General features: G+C 34.6%; 1 protein-coding gene across 2 annotated transcripts in view; it reads right to left on the bottom strand.

Moving 5' to 3' along the window:
* LOC149080027 (uncharacterized) overlaps positions 1 to 20,403 on the bottom strand; it is a 193,098-nt gene that overhangs the window by 109,208 nt on the left and 63,487 nt on the right. For both annotated transcript variants that reach the window (XM_089238968.1, XM_089238969.1), the window contains exons 3-4: positions 10,065 to 10,393; positions 1,949 to 2,127 (exon numbers count right to left, since the gene is read on the bottom strand). In XM_089238968.1, the coding sequence (XP_089095094.1) occupies positions 1,949 to 2,127; positions 10,065 to 10,108 (223 nt within the window). In that variant the 5' untranslated portion in view covers positions 10,109 to 10,393. The remainder of the gene's footprint in view (positions 1 to 1,948; positions 2,128 to 10,064; positions 10,394 to 20,403) is intronic.

The raw sequence follows: 20,403 nt of genomic DNA, 5'->3' as shown, positions 1-20,403 counted from the left end.
TTAGTATACGAATTTTGAAGATAAATCGGAACTATTGCATAAGAAATATATAAGAATTCACGTAATACCAAGCCACGACATCCAAACTGTCGAACGAGGTTGCTGAAAAAAAAATGACAATAGAAAAAAATATGGATATTAAGTACAGTAAACCCTTCTCTAACGGCCACCTCCGAACAACGGCCATTTTGTTGGGACCGAACGCGTCCCATAGACTTAACATTAAAGTTAACCTCCGAACAACGGCACTTTGGACATGGAGTCGGAAAAAAAATATGCATATCGCTATGAGAAAAATAATTTGAGGCTGATTTTCAAGGGATTTTTCCCCCAAATTCTATGGGGGGGGGGTGAATTATGTATGTTTTTTTTCCTGAGTATAAATGCTAGATGGGTACATTGAAGGCAGTGGAGAGGGGGGGCAAGTGCCACTTAAGCTATGTATAGTCGTGCCGCGGGCCACTTGAGTGATATACAGTTGTTCCACAGGCCACTTAACTGATCTGTAAATTTGCTGCAGGTCACTGAAGTGATCTGAGAATGTGCCGCTTAGTCCATTCTTACAAAATTAGATTTGAGATCGCGGGCCACATCAGATAATTCTGAGAGTCACATTTGGCCAGCGCATCAGGGGTGAGCATGTAGTTGATCGTGGGTGAAAATAAATAACTATTTGAGGGTTGCTGATACTGATATATTGTCTTGGTTCATATCAGTTTTTCTCACCAATTCGTTTCTATTGTGTTCTACCTCAGCACTGCAAGCCTAAATTTTAGGATGCCAAAATGGCACTGTAGATCGACTAACAGCGCTGCAACTAGATGCTTGGGGAAAGCACACATTTTGGTGCCCCCCCCCCCTGTAATGTTGAAGGGAGTTTAAAGAGAGAAATTCGTGCCTCCCCCGGTCCCGCGCACCAGACCCGCCTGGTCCCCTCTAGTAGCGGCCCCGTCGATTAATCAATTATTATAATATTACAGTACCAATAATGTCATACATTCTAATACAATCAATTATATAATTATTGTAATCAATTGCAGAACAGATTGTCATTTTGCATATTATATAGATCGGAAATTTTAGGTGGTTTTTCAGAAATAAAACTGCCATTCCCAATAACTGCTACTCCCCAATAGCGGCCACATTTTCACGGTCCCCTAGGATAATCTGAGTTCTGCTGTATAAACAATATTTTAAGTGCTTTCACGAGCATTAATTTTTACATTAATTTTTTCTTGTGTAAAACGATAAAATAAAACGAAGCATGTCTAACGAGAAAACATATAATGAATGTTTTTATCATACTCTTTCACCTAAAGAGAGCATTAAGTCTACAAAAATTATGGGTTCGATTAATTCAAAATGTTTTGTCCATTAGTAGATGGAACGGATCATATTTTTCCAATAACTAGAGAATGTATGTATTCGTGTTGAAAAGAAAAAAGGACAGCCAATAGCTATATGTCATAATATTGAGATGCTACTTTTTGATTTTGCAAGCGGCTGGCACTTGTGAAAGCCTTGAAAATATATGAAAAGCGGCTCTTCTGAAACTTATATATATATACATACTGACACGCAACAAAAGCACCGGAAGAAATAAAAATGAGAATGAATATTCCATCACATGCAGAGAGAGTTTGAAAGCTTTTCCATGTATGCATTCTGATAAGGAATCGGGTGATGACAAATGCTTGCAAGACATACGGGGGAAAAAATTCATACTTGTTCAAACAACGAGTCTTTCCACGCAATGTGAAAAGATTATTGGTTCTACGAACTACACATCAATCCACAAATATTCCGAATTTCTCTCCGTTAGCAATTGAATGTGATTTTATTGTTATCGGTAATTACAATCAAATTTTCTCTACGGAGGATCTGCGTTTGAAAATTTTTTTCAACAGCTGTTCGGAGCATTTTGGTTTAAGTAAGAAACACAACTTACTGATATTATGACTGATATGGCCACTGCCGCCGCAGCCACTGCTGCTACTGCTACTGCTGCTGTTGTTACTTGGCGTAGCTCCTCCGTTCTGTGACTCACCATGAAATGTATCTTTCGATTTATTGATCAATAACTGATCTATGATAGAAGTCAAACGACTTTCTTTCTTTGGTTCCGGACTAAAATGAAACAAAGAAGTAAATTTCAATTTTGTAACGGTTATGATTTATTGATAAGTTTGAAATTAAATATTATACAGGGTGTCCGAGCTAAAGGTACTCAAAAGAAACGGCTTGTGTAATGAAAAAAAGAGCCACAAATGATTACTTATAAATTTAAGTCACATTGAAAAGGGTAATTCCTAAAGTTTTTTTTTACAGGTTAATGAAGCTCAATGTTAGCACTCTTAGTGCCTCTGCAGATGTCAAAACGGTATTCGATCTCTTGCCAAGTGTTTGATAGCATTTGAAGTGTTATTAAATGCGGGGATAGGCTGTGTCGAATCATGTCCAGCGTAATCCGAAAAAATAATTTTGAAGAATAATTTCACTCCTCTTTCTGTATTTTTGTAAACTAAGGGGTTTTTTAAGTAAGAAATAACTCTATTAAAAATACCTATAATTTAGGAGGATTAATTGAGGGGTATAGTATTTTCACTCCTGAACGAAATTTTCAGAAGTAAAATTGTATTTTGATTTATGAATCACGCATCTAGATGCGTATTGGCGATCACTGATCATGTGGTCTGTACGCTTCACATATCGGAACGCATGTCGGAATGCGCTGTGTATGTGATGTTTGTTTCGTCGTCAAGTTTGTTCCTGAGGAATGCCTGGCCTGTCATGCGTTTCAGAAGTGCTGCCATTTGGCCGAATTTAGAAGCAAACAACTCTTCAATTTATTTTGCCTGTATCACGTACTATCTGTGAATTTTAAATGTTGTAGGTCTGATTGCTCTCTGTGGAGAGACTTCTTTTGGGATGGGAGATCGGCTCACACTTGCACCTTGAAGTTGGGAAATCATAGAAAACCAACTTCAGCCGACCACTGTGTCACCATGTTGGCAGTCAGCGTAACTGCTACAAAAAGTGTCATATTGCAGCTGTCGAGAGTGCACAAGCGTCAATTTGGCAGAAACCTTGGATAAAAAATTGGAGCAATCCACTATCGATGGTGCAGCACTTTTCATCACTATGCATGTGACGTTCTCTCAGTATAAGCCATTACTTTAGGATATTTTTAGCCGTACACCCTCTATATACCGGGCGATTACTCAAGTCCCTTTGCCACAAATTAATGGCGAACCGTTGTGATCCTAGAGGCATACATTTAGTTAAAAAAATATTCAAATAACGTGTAGACTTCAGATACGTCATTCATATTGCAAGGGATTGTACAGTTATTATAATAAAAAATAACTTTTTATTTGGTCACTCTGTCCTAAAAATCCCAATTAGAAAGTTCAACAAAAATAGTTCTATGTTTCTTAGTGCGATATTCGCTCACATACTTGAATTCAAAATTCACTGAAAATGAGAGAAAGAACGGACTGACGAACAAGCTCATTATGCTGTTCTTTCACTTGTGTTCAGTGATTTTTTTAAATTCAAATGTCTAAGCGAATTTATTCTACTTAGGAATGTGGAATTTGTTTTGTTCACCTCAGGAGAGACAACAGGCAACAACGTTTTAATTGGGTTTTTTTGGACAGGGTGACCAAATAAAAAGTTATTTTTTTTATTTTAATAATTGCGCAACCCCCTTGCAATATTAATGTCGTATCTGAGATCTGCACGTTATTTGGATACTTTTTCTAACTGGGACTATGCCTGCAGGATCAACGGTTCATCAGTAAAATGTGGCCAAGGGACTTTAGTAATCACCCAAATGGACTCTTATCTTCAATTCTAGTAATTTATTACAGCAAATAAATCACATTTCGATTAAGTAAATATGAATAAATACTGTAACTGGTGAACATATTCAATATAGAGCAGTTTTATGAGGATCTCGTGACGTATCAATATTCAATATAACGAATTTTTTGTGGCACTCAAATGAAGTTCAATTTTTTTACATAAGAATAATGATTTTTTTACAAACCGAAGGTGACTATGACACTGATACCGTCGTATAGTGACATAAAATATGCATAATGCGAATATATCAGTGATTGTAAAGCTGTATGTTTTTGCTCTCATTACAAAATTTTTTATTTAATATAGTACCGCGTTATTTGTAGTATCTTGGAAGCCGCATTTGCTGTTTTCACAAAAACAAAAACATTTTTCGCTAAAATATGGTTCTTCAGTAGACTAAAATTCAAGAAAAATTGTGGCAAGTATTTTTATAAATAAATTTCGCTTCTCACTTCTAATTTCACGTTATCATATTAATATTGTACGATTCGCGACATTAATACTTCCATTTCTTTATATTCCTAAAAACTTTAAATAAAATATATAAGTTTTACGATTTTCATTTCAAGATTTCTCTCGCAATAAAAATCTCACTATTTTAATCATTCCCGATGCATAACTTATGGTGTAATCGATTAAACATATTAAAAAAAGGTAAAAACGAACTAAATGAAACGCATACATCTAACACTCAATTTTTTGTTAACAAAATTTTGTTGAAAAACAAAATATTTTTATAGTCGTTATTTTTAAACATAAGCGTGTTTCTCATGGTTCAACCGCATCGTTCAAACACAAATTAGTTTGGTCAAAGAGCTTTTGGTCCTTTCTCTCCTATTTAGTACTTTGATGAGCATAACAAGTCCCTGAGACGAAACAATGGTTCTTTTATAATGTTATTAGAATATCATGCTGCGTTACTCCATTCGAGCAGTGCAAACTCGGCACAATATCATATAACGAGACCTTCAGGAAGCGTCAATTAAGAAAAATGCACCGGCACAGAACAAAGGATACTTTCTGTCTCGTTTGTGAGGCAAAAGCAACGAAAATAAGCAAAGAAAATTTAAGAGGTTATGATTTTTTTCGCTATTGTGTTGCGAAAACGGAATTGAAACCATAGCATATGTGGTGTGAACTTGTGCCTATGTCTCGGCAAAAAAAGAGAGAGCTGAATGGTAGGAAATGCTTTGTGATGAAAATAGGCGTTTCCAATTTCTAGTCGGCTTTCGGCAAAAGAAAATAAATGCCGATTCCACATTCAAACATCGCGAAAGGATAAAAATCATCCAAACTGTCGAATTTCAAAAAAATACCGCATTTTTTGTCTGGCGGGGAAAAAAAAGATTATAATGCTGTTTTTATATTTATTTATTTTCGATAAATATTCAGTTTGGGGATTTTCGATCATTTTATTCCGTAATCATAGCAATGTCATGTGAATTTATCTGTATCTGGAAAGAGAAGCCATTCACTCATGACCTTCATTGAAGACAATCAGACACCGACGGCGACGGCGGCGTGTTTGTCATATTATATATTAAAGGAACTTTTTCGACAGATTGAAATGAAATCTGAAAAATAAAAACCGTAGAGCATCGAACATTTTCCGGACACAAGTCTAGACCGAGCACGTTCTTTATTATGTATACATATGAATGATTTGTTTACGATGTTAACTAAATTAAAAACTCAAATTTGTGAGAGAAAAAAATCGTGTGCTTTACGAGGAGCTTCATAACAAACCGGAACACGTTGAAACGATCAATAAAAAACAGTTGCGATGACAATATCCGCTCGTACAGACTTATCATAAGATAAGTGATTATATTCAGACCTAATGATGCTCGATCCATGACCGAACAAAGCTTAATCAAAGAAAGACTTTCAAAGCAATCGTGGGACAGAGATGATAAATAATAAAAATAAAAATCATCGGTACCAACCAGTTCATCGACGCCCACTGACATTTTCTTTTTCGACCTTTAAAAGAACATCAATCTCGGGGGGTCATCTAAATTAATGGCCATGTTTACAACTCGAACTTCGTCACATGTAAAACAAAATCCGTAAAGAATAAAAAAAATCAAGAGCAAAAATGACGGTCGGAATCAAGAGCACATTAAAGCCATATCGTTACGTCCCACCAAATAAATCCAAAAACGAAACAAAAGACATTATGCAAAGAGACATTAATATGCATCCATCACCCACGAACAAAAAACGAAAACAAAAATGTAGATGCAGTCAGATTAAAAAAATAACGCATTTTTAATACAATGATATTTCCGCTAACGAAGATAATCTGTTCCTAGTTACATAATCTGTTCCGGTTCGTTAGTCGAAATCTTCGTTAGCCGAAACGCGATTAGGAAATCGCGCATCAAAAAACCGTTTAATTTATTCCAGGCAATGCCCAAATTTTAAAGATAAGTTTTTTTTTAAACACCAAGGAGTGCTATAAAAAAAACTGGCCGAAGGCTAAATGAACAGCTTCAAAATTGAATAAATGGAAAGTTACGGGAAGATGAGATATGCAGTAGAGCCTCTCGATAACGGACACCCATGGGACCAAAAATTTTGTCCGCTAACGGGGAGTTTTCGCCTATGGGGAGGTACCATATACAGTGGAACCTCGTTTATACGACTTTCTCATTATATGACGTTTTGCTTCGGGAGTGCTAAAGGGATACACTTGTGATTATGCATAATCATCAATCGTCGCGATAAAGAAAGTTTCATTAAACTTCACTATATTCATCATTTTTATCGGCGATTATGCATAATTCACAAATAAAGTTGGGAAGTCTGATAAATATGGAAAAATTTATAACCATTCTTATCTTCATTAAACCAATCAATTATTTTTACCCGTACATGATACGTGCACTACACATATTTTTGAATAAAAATTAAATTAAATTAAAATGAGTGTGAAGTAAAAAAAATTCATAACAACATTATCAGTCTTGTAATGTTGGCCTTTCTCCACAAGTATCAACAAACAAAATCAACATTAGCATTCGAATTCATCATCTTGGACCATATTTATGTTGAGTTAATTAATTGATTGACGATTTATCATATTTACCAACACGAGCTTGGGGTTAAACATAATCTTAGTTGAATATGATAAATCTTGGTTTATGACCAAAACTTAATAAATTAGAGTTTGGAACAAAAATGGAGTTTGCCCCTGAATTTAGTGTTCGCTATCGAGTGTCTGCTAGCGGGGAGTGAAATACATTAAAGGCCTATTCCACGGGATCGGGAATAAAATAATCTGGTTTTAAAATTTATGAGGGCTTCACCGGGGGTGGGGGAGTATCCCCTAAAAAAAGCACGGGACATCAAGATTTCAGAGATGCTTTGGTAAGGGGCATAGTCTAAAAAAGTTTGGGAACCACTGTCTTGGACTGTTCATACTGTGCAGTTCACTGCTATGAGTGTTATACTGAAAGAACGCGTGCTCTAAAAACATAGGCTCTTTTTTTTCAATGCATTTTCTATTGTCTGAAAACTTCAAATAGTCTAGAAATCTAGATGCTAGAAATCTGTATTATGCTAGCGTCAGAAAATATTCAAAAAATTTCAGACACAGAAGTGGAGGTGCATCTGCAAAAAGATGTACTCAACTGACAATAATTCTGATGCGTGTGATGATTGGCACGAAATTTCAGCTGGCAACGTGACTGTGCTAAGTCCCACAGCATGTGTATCTATATCAACGAAAATGTTCGTTAGCCGAGGCATAAAAATCACGAGAAAAATCTTTGTTAGCCAAAAAATTCGTAAACCAAGGCGTTCGTTAGCCGAGGTATCACTGTATAGGCTTTATTGCCGGAATCGGAAATAGCCAGATTACGGCAATTCTCGGGTCGCAAATTATCGCTTATCTCTCGATCAGAGCTTAGATAAAAATGGACAAATAAGGATATGAAAAAAAAAAAAATAAATAAATAAATCAAGCCTAAAAGATTTATGCCTTTTAAGGAATCCGTAGAATTGAATAATAATGAGAAAAAAAAAAGGAAAAATAAAGAGCAAAGGGGACAAGGAAAGGGTCAACTTTACTGATGATTGCTTGAAGTCGCCTCTAGGCTTATTTACAGACAGACACACGCTGCTGCAAAACTGCGCAGTAATCTGATCCAAATGTTGAATTAATGATATATTCTCTCTCTCCTGTTCTAGTTGAAGATCATGAAGAGAAAAAAAATTAGTTCTCTCTTCTCTAGAGAATGAAGGTTTGCTTTTCTTGCTTATATATATATGGCTTCTTTTTTTTGTTTTTTGTATTTTCTCTCCATGTGTGTTGTTGGTCTCTTTTTTTTCTTTCTCATGAGATAGGTTTCATGAACTTTTTTTTTTTCATGTGTGTGCGGAAACGGATTTCGCTCAAAAACAAATCTCTCATGGCTGACTATTGTAATTATTTCTCATTTAGGTTTGACCGATGAACGATGCAAACAAACAAAAAAAAAGTAAATAATAATGATTTTTTTTTATTACCCGTTATCCACCATTCTCCTAAATTACTGCTATCTATAGCTTGGAGTTTATTTCTTTATCAATGCGATTTGAACGATTTTGTTGATATATTCCGGGTTTTTTAGATATACCAGTCGATTCGAAACCCTCGATAAAAGGTTTAAGGGCTGATAGAACATAACTATACAAGCAATACATGCTATTTTAAGCAAGTCTTTTTTGTCATGGAATGAATCGTTGAGGTTTTAAAACCGCTCGACACATTAATGGCATTATTTTTATCAACTTCTATCCTGTATTCTTGCTAACCGTTCTCATGGGTTTGGTCCCATAAGCGAAATAAATGACTGATCGAGAGATTGATCATACTACTTTTGATGACGAGGTCAGGTCCTCAAGGGCCTCAATGGAAGTCTCGTACACAATACCCAGGAGATGATCCTCAAAAACAAGTGGTGAGAAAAGTGATCATGAAGAAAGGGAGCCATTCCACACACCGTATCCAATCCATTGGAGCAGAAATGTAGTGTTTAAGTAATTCCAAGTATTTCACGGCAAAAACGGGTCTGTTTCATGATATTAAAGCATCAAAGTTTTGTTCACAGCCGTATTGGCCATGATTCGTATTGCTTTTTCTGTAGTAATAAGTTTTATCGTGTCATCACTTTTGTCACAATACAGTAATTTTACGCACGTGATTGCTAATTAGACTGGGATCTACAGTCTCTAACCGATACCAAAAGTCTCTCACTGAGAGGTTGGTCTGCAGAACGAAATTCAAACAAAACTTTACTATACTGATGAGAACAATGAGTAACTGGTCTGACCACTCAGTGTAGTGGAGAGTAACTTTTTGGAGTTACCACATATTCTATATTTGCATTGGCACCATCTCTACCCTGCAAGTGAAAATACTACTAGCACTCCACCAAGTAAGAAACGATTCTGACACGGACTGAACGGATTTTGAAGTTACTCCTCTTTAACAGATATTGCCAACATGAATTTGAGTTACCGTTGAGTATTTATTGTGACGATTAAAATATTCATTAAAATATTTGTTTTTAATGTATGAGAATTCGTTATGAGTATTTGTCTTCAAGCCATGAGATAATCATAAAAACCACATCAAATACTATTGAAATCGATCATATATTATTTCTCACGAAATTCAAATAAAACGCTACTATAACTGATGAAAATGATGAGTAATTATATCAATGAGTCAGATATGAATACAATGGCCATCTCATCGAAATTACATTAACCTTTCCGTTGAAAAACGCAGGAAAATACTTTTTCATACAAAATTTCATGCACATCTACTAAGTATTACTGAACATTCGAAACATCAGAACTTTCATCACTGTCTAAACTCGATTACAAATAAATTGAATCAAATAAATGAAATTAAACAAAAATATTCAAAATCCATATCCAGTCAAGTTTCTCGAATTCCCTCACAAAATTCTAACGCATTTTAACATTTAAAACGAACCGAAAATTAAAGATCTCAGAACTTGCTTCGAATTAAAAACTCACCGTTTACAGAAGACTTTGTTTTCAGGTCGTCATCATTGATATATATAATTCAATAGTCAAATATCCAATAAAACATATCGATCTCACAAAATCACATCCGAAGAAACAACAACAAAAAAATTTAAATTAAAATGTTTTTTTGTTTTGTCTTAATCCGTCGTTACCTTTCTCCGTTTTTGTTGTTGCCTCGATTGCGATTACTTTCCATGTCTTGACGTTAAAGGGGATTATAATACGACAGAGAAAAGAAACGATAATAATCTCCTTAAAGCTAATCTTCCAGTTCAAGGACGGGATGAGAAATTGCGGTGGGATTATTATATAACGATTCAGGAGTTAGTTTTGTGGTGGTCTCCTGTTGCTCGCAATCATGTGTTGCTGTTGAATATCTGACTCGATGTCTAGTCGTCCGTGATAGGGTTGTTGTCGATCACGGCAGTCCATTACGCATGGACGAAAATCTTTTAGCTTCCACAAGACGAGTTACTTGGCTCTGGAAAGATAAAAAAAAACAAACAGAAAATGAGCTTCACTTCAGTACACCTCGCATGTTAAAAACGCATGCACGCATATATACATGTGTTTATATTTTTTTAATTTACTCTGATTTCTGCTCTATCTTGTCTTCAAGAGAGAACAGATTTCTTTACCCCATCTATTTCTTTGCTTCAAAGAATTCCACACAATGAAACAATTCTTTTCTTTTTTTTCTCATCTGTTTATTTTGCATTTCGGTGGGTGAACAAATTTTCTCGCTTGAAGCAGTTCAAACATATAATAATAATAAAATATAAGAGAATCTTTTTTATTCTAGTGGCAAGATTCTATATATGAATCTTGCCACAGCAACTCAACTCAACGCATCACTGGTGACTGAATCCGGCCGAATATAACGAAAATATCAATCAGTTTTTGGTTGCCCACTCATAGATTTACCAAATATTTGAATCGATTTTGTTATTTTCTGTGATCAAAATATATATACACAATAAACTATGTTAGTATGGCAAAAGGATTTTCAAAAGTAACACACACTTGTCACGATTCTTATGGGCATTAAAAACAAAAATTTTCCAACGTATAACCATATTTCTTGTGAGAATTTTTTTTCTAATGCAAGCGTTGAACATTTAAAGGGTAAAAATTAACTTTTATGTAATTATTGCTTTCTTGTATTCTACAAACAAATACGTGGTCTGGAAAGAGAGTTCGCATGACATGAGCAGATAATACGAAGTAGCCTATAATCCGTGCTAAGAAATTCACATTTTTCAAGTAGTTTTTTTAATATATATATATAATACGCGGATTATAAGCAGAACAGGTAGGCAGCTGCGGATTTAACGGCGGGTGCACCGGGCACGCCCAGGGCCCGAAAAACACAAACTTTATACTTTTTCTAATTTAGGGGGCCCAATATTTTCTTTTGCGGAAGGGGCCCCGACCGACTTTAATCCGCCACTGACGGCAGGGATGACACTGATGACACGCAAGAGCATGAGAAAGCAATGCAGTTCCCAGCATGTTTAGAAAAATATTATGTTACATCTGTGCAAATTTATTGTCCATAGTGTTGTACATATATGGATCATACTTGCCAACTACTATAGTTGTACTTCCGTAGTATCTACGGATTTCTACCATAAAATACGGAACTACGGCAAATCTCTGTAAATCTACGAGAGTCTGGTTTTTTTTTTAAACTTCTTTTGTTCACGGGTTTCTTTGAATTCCATTATCCTATCGAGTACAAAATGACTGCACGGAAAGACTCCAAAGAATCTCTAAAGAATAAATATCCAGCCAAGAATAAATATCAAATAACAAATAATAAATAACAAATCAGCCAATTGGCATAAAAGATGCGGTTTGATACAGAGTGTCAGATTCCCAATTTTTTTTAAGTTAAAGAAAATTAATTTATATTTTTAAAAAAAAGTCATGAGAAAAAAATTTTTTCAGAAAAAAAATTTCTTTGGGAGGTGAGGGACCCCCCCCCCCCCGGCGATGAACATTGCTACTACGGAGAGGTTTGGTTCCAAGATTGGCATGTATGATGTGGATAGGTGAATCATGCATAAATTTGGTTGTGCGAAAGTTGACTGCTCTCTAATAGATCTTGATGGGGGGGGGGGGATCGTATGCGGAGGTAAAACTTTACGTGACGAATAAGCAGAAATTTTAAGGAATGTTATGCAGGCCTTGAAGCTTATGATAGTGGAAGCAAACCATATGAAATGGTGGTCTAGTTTGATGTATGGCAATGCCTGTCATCACATTGTTTCTCCAGTGAAGAATAATTTCAATAGAGAGAACCAGACACTATATAAATAAATAAATAACCAGACACTATATAAATAAATAACCAGACAACTATCTTTTTAAGATAGACAAGATCTTCATAATTTAATTTCAGTGGGAGTGAGAAGTATTAATAACCGTCCCAGCATCCATTCATAAGTCTCTCATGACTTCGATTTCTTTCACAAGTTCAAGGAACCATTAAAGAAACATTTTTTCCCCATTGCAGATGATGCTCTATTGATATAAACAGTAGAGCGATCCTTCAGAAGCATTCAGGAAAACAATACTACCACTGATGTCCAGCGTCCACTGGGTTACTAGCAATGGTGCACGAATATGACTCAAGATAATATTTAAAGAATGCTAAATTCAAAAGGTGATACAATAAATAGTTTTTGAGATACGTATGTGTTATTGATACTTTCTTTCCAGCCCTCGTTTCGTTAGAAAATACTTGCTGAAAGCTCAAAACATATTCCGAATAGTTAAAATGCAATTTAAGATAACTGATATTTCAATTTTATGCTATAATATCGATAGAAAATTTTCCGGAGATTATTTTTTGAAACCGAAACTAACATGAGCTCTACGAGCTTTCAAAATTATCATTTCAAAAACATAAGCACCATGGTGGATAAACCATAAAATATTGTATTGTACAGTGCTGATTAATTTCTTATCTTGTAGACTAATTAAAAATCCCTACGGTATGGCCACCTGTAAATCATTCAGATGCTGAGTTCAATGAAATATCACAGAAACAAGTATCATACAAGTTCGGATACATCATTTTTTTTTTTCGCATTTGTGCTAAACACTGCAATAAGGAAGTATTTACTATAAAACACACGAGAAATATCCGCATATTTGGCAAAGAAAAATTTATTAATAATATTTATCGCAGAAAAGAATGTCGTAATTGGTAAGTATCGAAAGAAACGTCGTAAAAACAGGTAAGAGCAAAACAAAAACTACTCAAATCTATTATTAAACATCAAAACGGATACCAGTTATATCCTGTCAACTAGTATTATTCAGTTCATTTTTCATGCATTAATGCGGCTTTTTTTTTCTGTATGTTCCCAACGAAGGGGGGGGGGAATTCCATATTGTATCATGATAAAACGTTGACAGTGCGGAAAATAGATAAAAACTATATTAAAAAAGAAACGGAATGAGAGAGATAGAGGATTTAACACTCTCCATGAATCCTTGCCGACAATCGTCATCACTTGTTTTCTTTTATACATTTATTTTCTTCACCATGTCGACATTTGAAGGTAACAAAATATATATTTAAAAATAACAAAAAAAATGTATATATAATATATAACGTGTATGAGAGAGAGATACCAATGAAGAAAAATGCAACAAATGGCCTCGTGGCGGATTAAAAGGTCAATGGAATTCAGAAGAATTTTTATAAATAGAGACATAATGTACGTCCCAATATGTTTCCGGGTTCACTTCACAAACATAAATCAAATGTTTAACAATCAACTATACATATATGGTTCACTTCACACATAACATTCACATAGAAAAATTAATAATAAATAATAATATCGTGACCTTGAGAAAAATATCAAAGAAATATCAAGGTGAAAAATATAAATAAGTTGCTTATAGGAAATGAAAGATAATGTTTGGTTTTTGTTGCTGTAATATGAATAACGATATAATTTTAGATATTTTTTTATCACTATTCGATATTGATAAGCTATGGTGATCATCAATATATCGATAATATATTGAACTAGTTCTGTGAGAGTGGAAAAACTTGATTGGTTTGGAGGTAATGGAAGTAATCGAAATGATTGAATGTTTAAAAAAATTATTTTGACATCTTAAAATTTTTATTTTATCAAAAGGGTAATGATTCAGTATTTAAAAACTTATATTTTGACTGTTGTGGGGAAGATTTATATATGACTCGTGAATTTTATCGGTGGATTCTGGCCGAGTTCCAGCGAAAATTCCTCAGTGTTGATAACAGCTTGCGTCATTTTTTATTCCACGTTTTTGAAAAAATATTTTTACTTGTGAATTTCGAGTGTTAGGAAAACGTGAAGTGAGGTCGGTATTCACCAAAAATGACGGAAATGACACAGTGACATTCCCGGGTGTATATTATTTATGATTTTAACGCCTGGCATCCTTTTTTGATAAACGCCGTACGTACATGATATTACGTCCCCGTTTCTTCCACTAAATACACATATCCGATGTTCCTATACTGTAGCTCCGCCTGATAAGCAAATTCATAGTTTTAAAACGCGTGGAATACGTGATAACATTCGCCGTTCATAAATTTTATTTCAGACTTTCTACCGGGAAACAAAACTTGAAAAAAAAATAAGATTGAATTGGAAACATTTGAAATCTCACCAGAAATAATATGCTTTTCTTAATAAAACTTTTACGATCTCGTGATAATCATATGTTATGATAAATGTGTTAAATCAGTGAGAGATTATGCATAATCACCAATCGTCTCAGTAAGTTTGATAAATTTCACTGCATTTACAATTTTTACTAACGATTATGTATAATTTCCGAATTAAGTTTGCAAGTTTGAAAATATGAAAACAATTATCACCTCTTTTATTAGGTTATTGAGTCTCTCTTATCACCTCTAAATCGTTCCTCCCTCATTTGTGAAATAATCAGTTTAGCAGTTTTGCCCATGTGTGATGTGTGCATTGCGCGTACTTTCCATAAAAATTAAATTAAATGAAAATAAGTGTTAAAAAGAGATAAACATAAAAATTATTATCAGTCTTTGATGTTGGCTTTTCTCAAACGAATCAACATGTTCAAACAAAATCAATATTTCCGATGAAATTCATCATCCTATACTGAAGTTTACGCACAATTCCGGTAAATTTGAGTAATTTCAAATTGATGATTGATCATATTTACTCTAATACGACCTAAAAATTATACTTAATCAGCCATAAATTCGCAATATATGACCAAAATTTATCCAATTTTCTAAAAGGATCTGTGATTACGATTCATCACATTTATCATTTTAAATTTTATTTTAGAATCTCTCTATGAGAAACTAAAACTTAAAAAACTGTGATTGAATTTGATAACATTTTCGAAATTACTCCAGAAATAGTATACCTTACTTAATATAGAAATACAACCTTTAACGATTGCGTGATAATTATATATCCACTTTCGTGTTCAATAATGGAGAATAAATTATTTAATGAGCTTGCTAAATCTCTAAATTTAACCTCGGCCACAAACAACTTCGGCACGAGATGTTTAATACTGATTTCCACTTATTTATCGGCCGAAATTTTGTATGCTTAGCATTCATGCAACTTACAATTACGTAATCTATTCTGTTGCTTATAATGCGGCGTAGCGAGAATAGAAAAAAAAAGGATGAGACCTCAGGATAGATAACAATAATTAAAAGCGCACCAACATACTAACAATGCCCTCGAAGGTGTGTATAGAAAAAAAGAAAGCTCTTATTCCTTTAGCTACTCGTTTTCTCCGCTGGGAGAATTTTAATTTCATTAAACACTAGGCTGCTACAGTTAACCAAACAGGTCCGACTATTCGACCTATAAGCAGCATTCCGACATTAAGTGACCCGAAAAAGAAGGAGAAATACATAATTAACAAGCACATAAGGCAGGGAAACCAGCAGCAACAACAAAATAAAGAGCCTGGATACTCTCTCACGGGCTTTCTTGATACACCATCCACATTAATATAACAAAATAATAAGTCTCTTTACCCCCCATCAGCCTCCCTAAATTTTTTTATACCGTATATCTTCTGAAGCAACTTTTAAATACCCTCTTTTTAATCACCGGTTGCTTAACATAGTGTGAGGAAGGCTCTGTATGTGTGTGTGTGAACTTGTTTTATTATTAGAATAATGTTCTTGACTGGTTCCAAGGCAAGGAACCCCTTCACCTTTTCAGAGCCTTTTACTTGGCACCCCGTTCCCTTTCTCGCCACTGCTGAACCCCGGCATATATATATAAAAAAAATTGAATGAATCCTCCGGGTAATGATGACAGATAAGTTGTGTAGCCTTTGTTTAGAGATTAATCAGGTACGCGAGAGAACGTGAACAGCATACGCTAGTTAAACGTCTAGTAGATCGCCATCAAAATCATCATCATCATCATCATCATCGAGTTGATCTCAAGCTGTGCCTGTAGTGTTTGTATAACGCACGAGACCATCGTGTTTGCCATTGTAGATCATATCCTGGTACAAATAAAAGAAGCGATACGGACATGATAAATACATCTGGACTAACCCGCGTTGCATTGTCATACATACAGACTAGAGACACATATAGGCCATTGCTAAAAAAGTGACATCTAAAAGTTAGGATTTAATTTTTTATAAAGCAATATCACGTTCGACATCTATCTATGTCAAACCAGTCGCACACCTTTAGGCCTTGCTCAACTTGTTCCTAATCTTTAACACCTTTGTTCGCGGTTTGTATTATTACATTATTGAAAATGATGCGTTTTATCTCGTTTTTCGCATCATTCGTTTCATTTTTCTTTCCGTTTGTTTGACAGAAACATTTTTCAAATTTTCCGTATGCAAATAGCAACACTCTGGATACAACTTACTTTCAAAAGACTTATTAAAACCCATGACAGGCATGGCGATGTGCTTCTAATCCATTTGACATCAGAATTGTTAGATATATAAATCAGTAAACTCTGAGTGTTTATTCATCGCTGGATAATTATCCTCCATGAAGAAGCAAATATAACATCTCAAAATTTTATTAGGAATCAATTTTCTGAAATAGCAAATTGTAATTGCAATTTAATGCAGTTTCGTTTATTTGCAATTTAATGCAACGACATTTAGTTCAATAATCAGGCGTTTTCATCCTTCGCCTATCCGAGGCCTAGAGTATATCATACGGTTTTACAGACCATATCCTCACAGAAAGATATAGACTGAGTTGAAGGAATGAAAGAGCCCCTGGAGCTTAGAACACTCGTGGGTATGCAGGGCTTGAGCTATGAAGAGAGACATGGTTCATTGAATGTTTTCTTTTGAAACAACGTAGGCGTCGGGCAAATATGATCGAAGTATTTAAGATTTTCAAGGGGATCGATATGATGAATCATGAAATATTGTTACGCCATCATTGAACTGCTTCGACTCGGAGACACCAGTTTCGGTTAGATAGGGATAATTCTAAGTAGTTGTCTCGTCGGGAGTTTTTTCTAACAGGGTTGTAAATCCGTGAAATAGCTAAACTTCTGTTATCGTGAATTCCGTCACGTTGGACACCTTTAAAAAGGAAATGTGATAAGCTTGCTGGGAATAATCGAGAAGAGATATGTATAATAAAATGTATAATAACCATATTTTTATGGACAGTGTAGTTATTATGCGTCGTTGGCTATTTTGGTTTATTCCTAACATTGGGTTGCTGTATTTAGGCTATGACAACCATATTTATGGGCTTTTCCCCAATCTTTATTACACACACACATACACACATATTTGTGTAAATATGATGAATTATTATTTTTGTATTTCTTATTACTTCGTGGTACTTTTTGTATCGGGATTATGTTCCTCGTGGTTCTCCAACTCTGCAATCGAACTCTGCTTGTTGAGATGTGAATAAATAGATGAAAAAAAGTACATACATATATACTGTATAGAGACATGATGTTTTCTTTGTCTATAGGGCGCGATAGCCAAGATCGATAAGATACTCGCCTAAAGTACCAAAGGATGTTTGGAGGTGTCGCGAGTTCGATGCCCGGTTCGTCCTTGTCAGAAAACTTACCTAACACAGGGGTACTACGTTACAGCTGATAAAATTGCTACCACATCGAGGGGTTAGCGCACCAACCTCTCGATAATTATAAAAACAAGCTGCCGTTCGGAATCGGCAATAAATTGTAGGTCCCGGTCTAATTAGCCCTCCTGTGTAGAAAATGACCGTGGTGCGACAAAAATGATCAAATGATCTTGGTCCAATATACATTGGGAAAGATATTTTTCCCGTTGTTATGCCGATACAGAGCTTTTGAAAGGACAGTTAGCTGTCAGTGCATATTATAAAGAGAGGAAGGTTGCGTCTTGGTGTATAGGCAGTGCACGGTGCGCTTACCCGGTGTGCAAGAGAAAACAGCAAACTTTTCTTTCCAAAGATTCATATCGGCATAACAACCTGAAAAATCTCTTTCCCAAAAAAAGTACACATATATATTTATATTTTCTTTTATTATATATATACCTTAATTTTTTACCTTTTTTTTCTTTATTTATTTTTTCCAGCCACCTTGTTGTGCAATTTGCCTCTTGTAGCTTCAGATTTTGGATTTGTATTTAGATATGTATATGGTCCCCTTAGAAATGGTTTGGATTTTTAAGACTGTTGAAAAATAAGCAGAGCATCAACAGCAATTTAACGAGTTGAAAGCGTAGCTATATGTCCACAGGAACCCTCATAATGAATCACCCCTAAAAGCGACCCTTGAAATTACGATGCTGCACGGTGCGTGAGGCAGAAACAGACTGCGTTTTAACCCTCATTTCTTGACCTCTAGAACTTTCTTAAGTCAACGTCGAAAAGCGCCGAAAGCGAACAATAAGCACCAGTTTGCTCAAATAGTCCGTACACTTCGGGCTCTTCAATTCGAAATGAATAGAGCGTGGCACTCAAATTGTAGGGGTTAAACAGAGCTTGTTAAATCAGAAATATCAATGAGGCCTTTTCTTCTTCTTTTCTGTTTTGCTTCTCCTTTATTTGTGGAGCCGTTGCTGCTGTTGGCTTTACCTAGTTGCAGTGTAACTCAAAATGATTCTGTCATAGTGTGATAGCTGCTGCCTGGTTATATATAAGATGGGTTTTTTTTTTACATTCTCGCCCACGGAACACATGCCTCGGGTTCCAGATTTTTTTAAAAAGTGAAAGCTTAATTTTCCCCACGTGTAACGTCTTCTATAGTAGATGATGGTTCTTCTGGTGTAGTCAAGAGGTCTTCGCAAAGTTCAATAGCGTACCGTTATTACATAATCATAAAAATAATTATGTATTTTCAACACAAAATCCCGAAGATTAAATTAATTCACATCACACACACACATCTTCATCTCTTAGCACATTCAAATGGAATCTTATGTCCATCAATCTATCGTGTCCGGTATTCTGAAGTATTTTATTATTAAAGCTGGGAATCGATTAAAATGTTTAACTGATAAGTCAAAAAAAAATAATAATAGATAAATTGATTGATTAATCGATTTTAATCAAATAATTTTGAAATGCTAGCCATTCATAACAAATGGAATATTGGTAACTATATAGTTTTAATTATTGATGCTATAAAAATATTTTTTATCCATTTTTATCCATTTTCTCACGCACTTATTCGTTAGATGTTAATGAATATAGAAATAGATTAAAAAAATTAAGGTTGTCCGCTGCAAGTAATTTAATATGCGGAACATATCTCTCAAATCCTGGAATTTCTGCAATTGGATCTTGTCGCTTTTATTTTTATTTAGAAAATAATTTATTTTTTAGGTTAGACACTAACTTCGAACGCTTTTGATCTTCATATTGTCACTTGTTATCCTTAAAATTTGTAGAAAATATCTAAGAATGGGTTCCACTACCAAATAGTACTAGGAGAACACTTCCTGAATACCAAAACTGCTGTTCACAGTGGAGACAATAAATTTTGATCACTTCTTCTAAAAATTCCATCGAACTCAATTTAAAACTGAAATCATCACCAGTTTTCGTTGAATTGGCTTGTATAACCCATGCCGAAAAATTTGATCGCGATATTGATTCAAATAATTTTATAAATATGGGCACTGATCTAAAATGTTATGTATGGGAACATAATTTATGACATATAATCGGCTTTGTCTTATAAGTAAAATTAATCTACAAAGTTATAATGAAGATTTTCATCCAATTTTAATCAGAATGATATAGTCGATTTACTCAACTAACATTTTTAACTCTGATTGTTTAATCGGGCCAGCTATATTTATTATGTTAATATATAATTAATAAAACTATTGTTAACTTGATAAATTTTTCTGAATAATTTTAGACATATGGAATAGTGATCTATATTTTTCTTTTTTATTTATGTATTTTTAATTTTTAGCATTTATGTATCCAACCACTATGCCCAGCTTTCAAACTACATA

Source organism: Pholcus phalangioides, unplaced genomic scaffold (assembly GCF_987345545.1).
Source record: "Pholcus phalangioides strain wild (caught in Gottingen) unplaced genomic scaffold, Ppha-v1.0 ptg000011l_1, whole genome shotgun sequence".
Classification (NCBI taxonomy): Eukaryota; Metazoa; Arthropoda; class Arachnida; order Araneae; family Pholcidae; genus Pholcus; species Pholcus phalangioides.
Note: the sequence above shows the minus strand (reverse complement) of the source record. Positions and strands in the feature narration are given on the sequence as shown.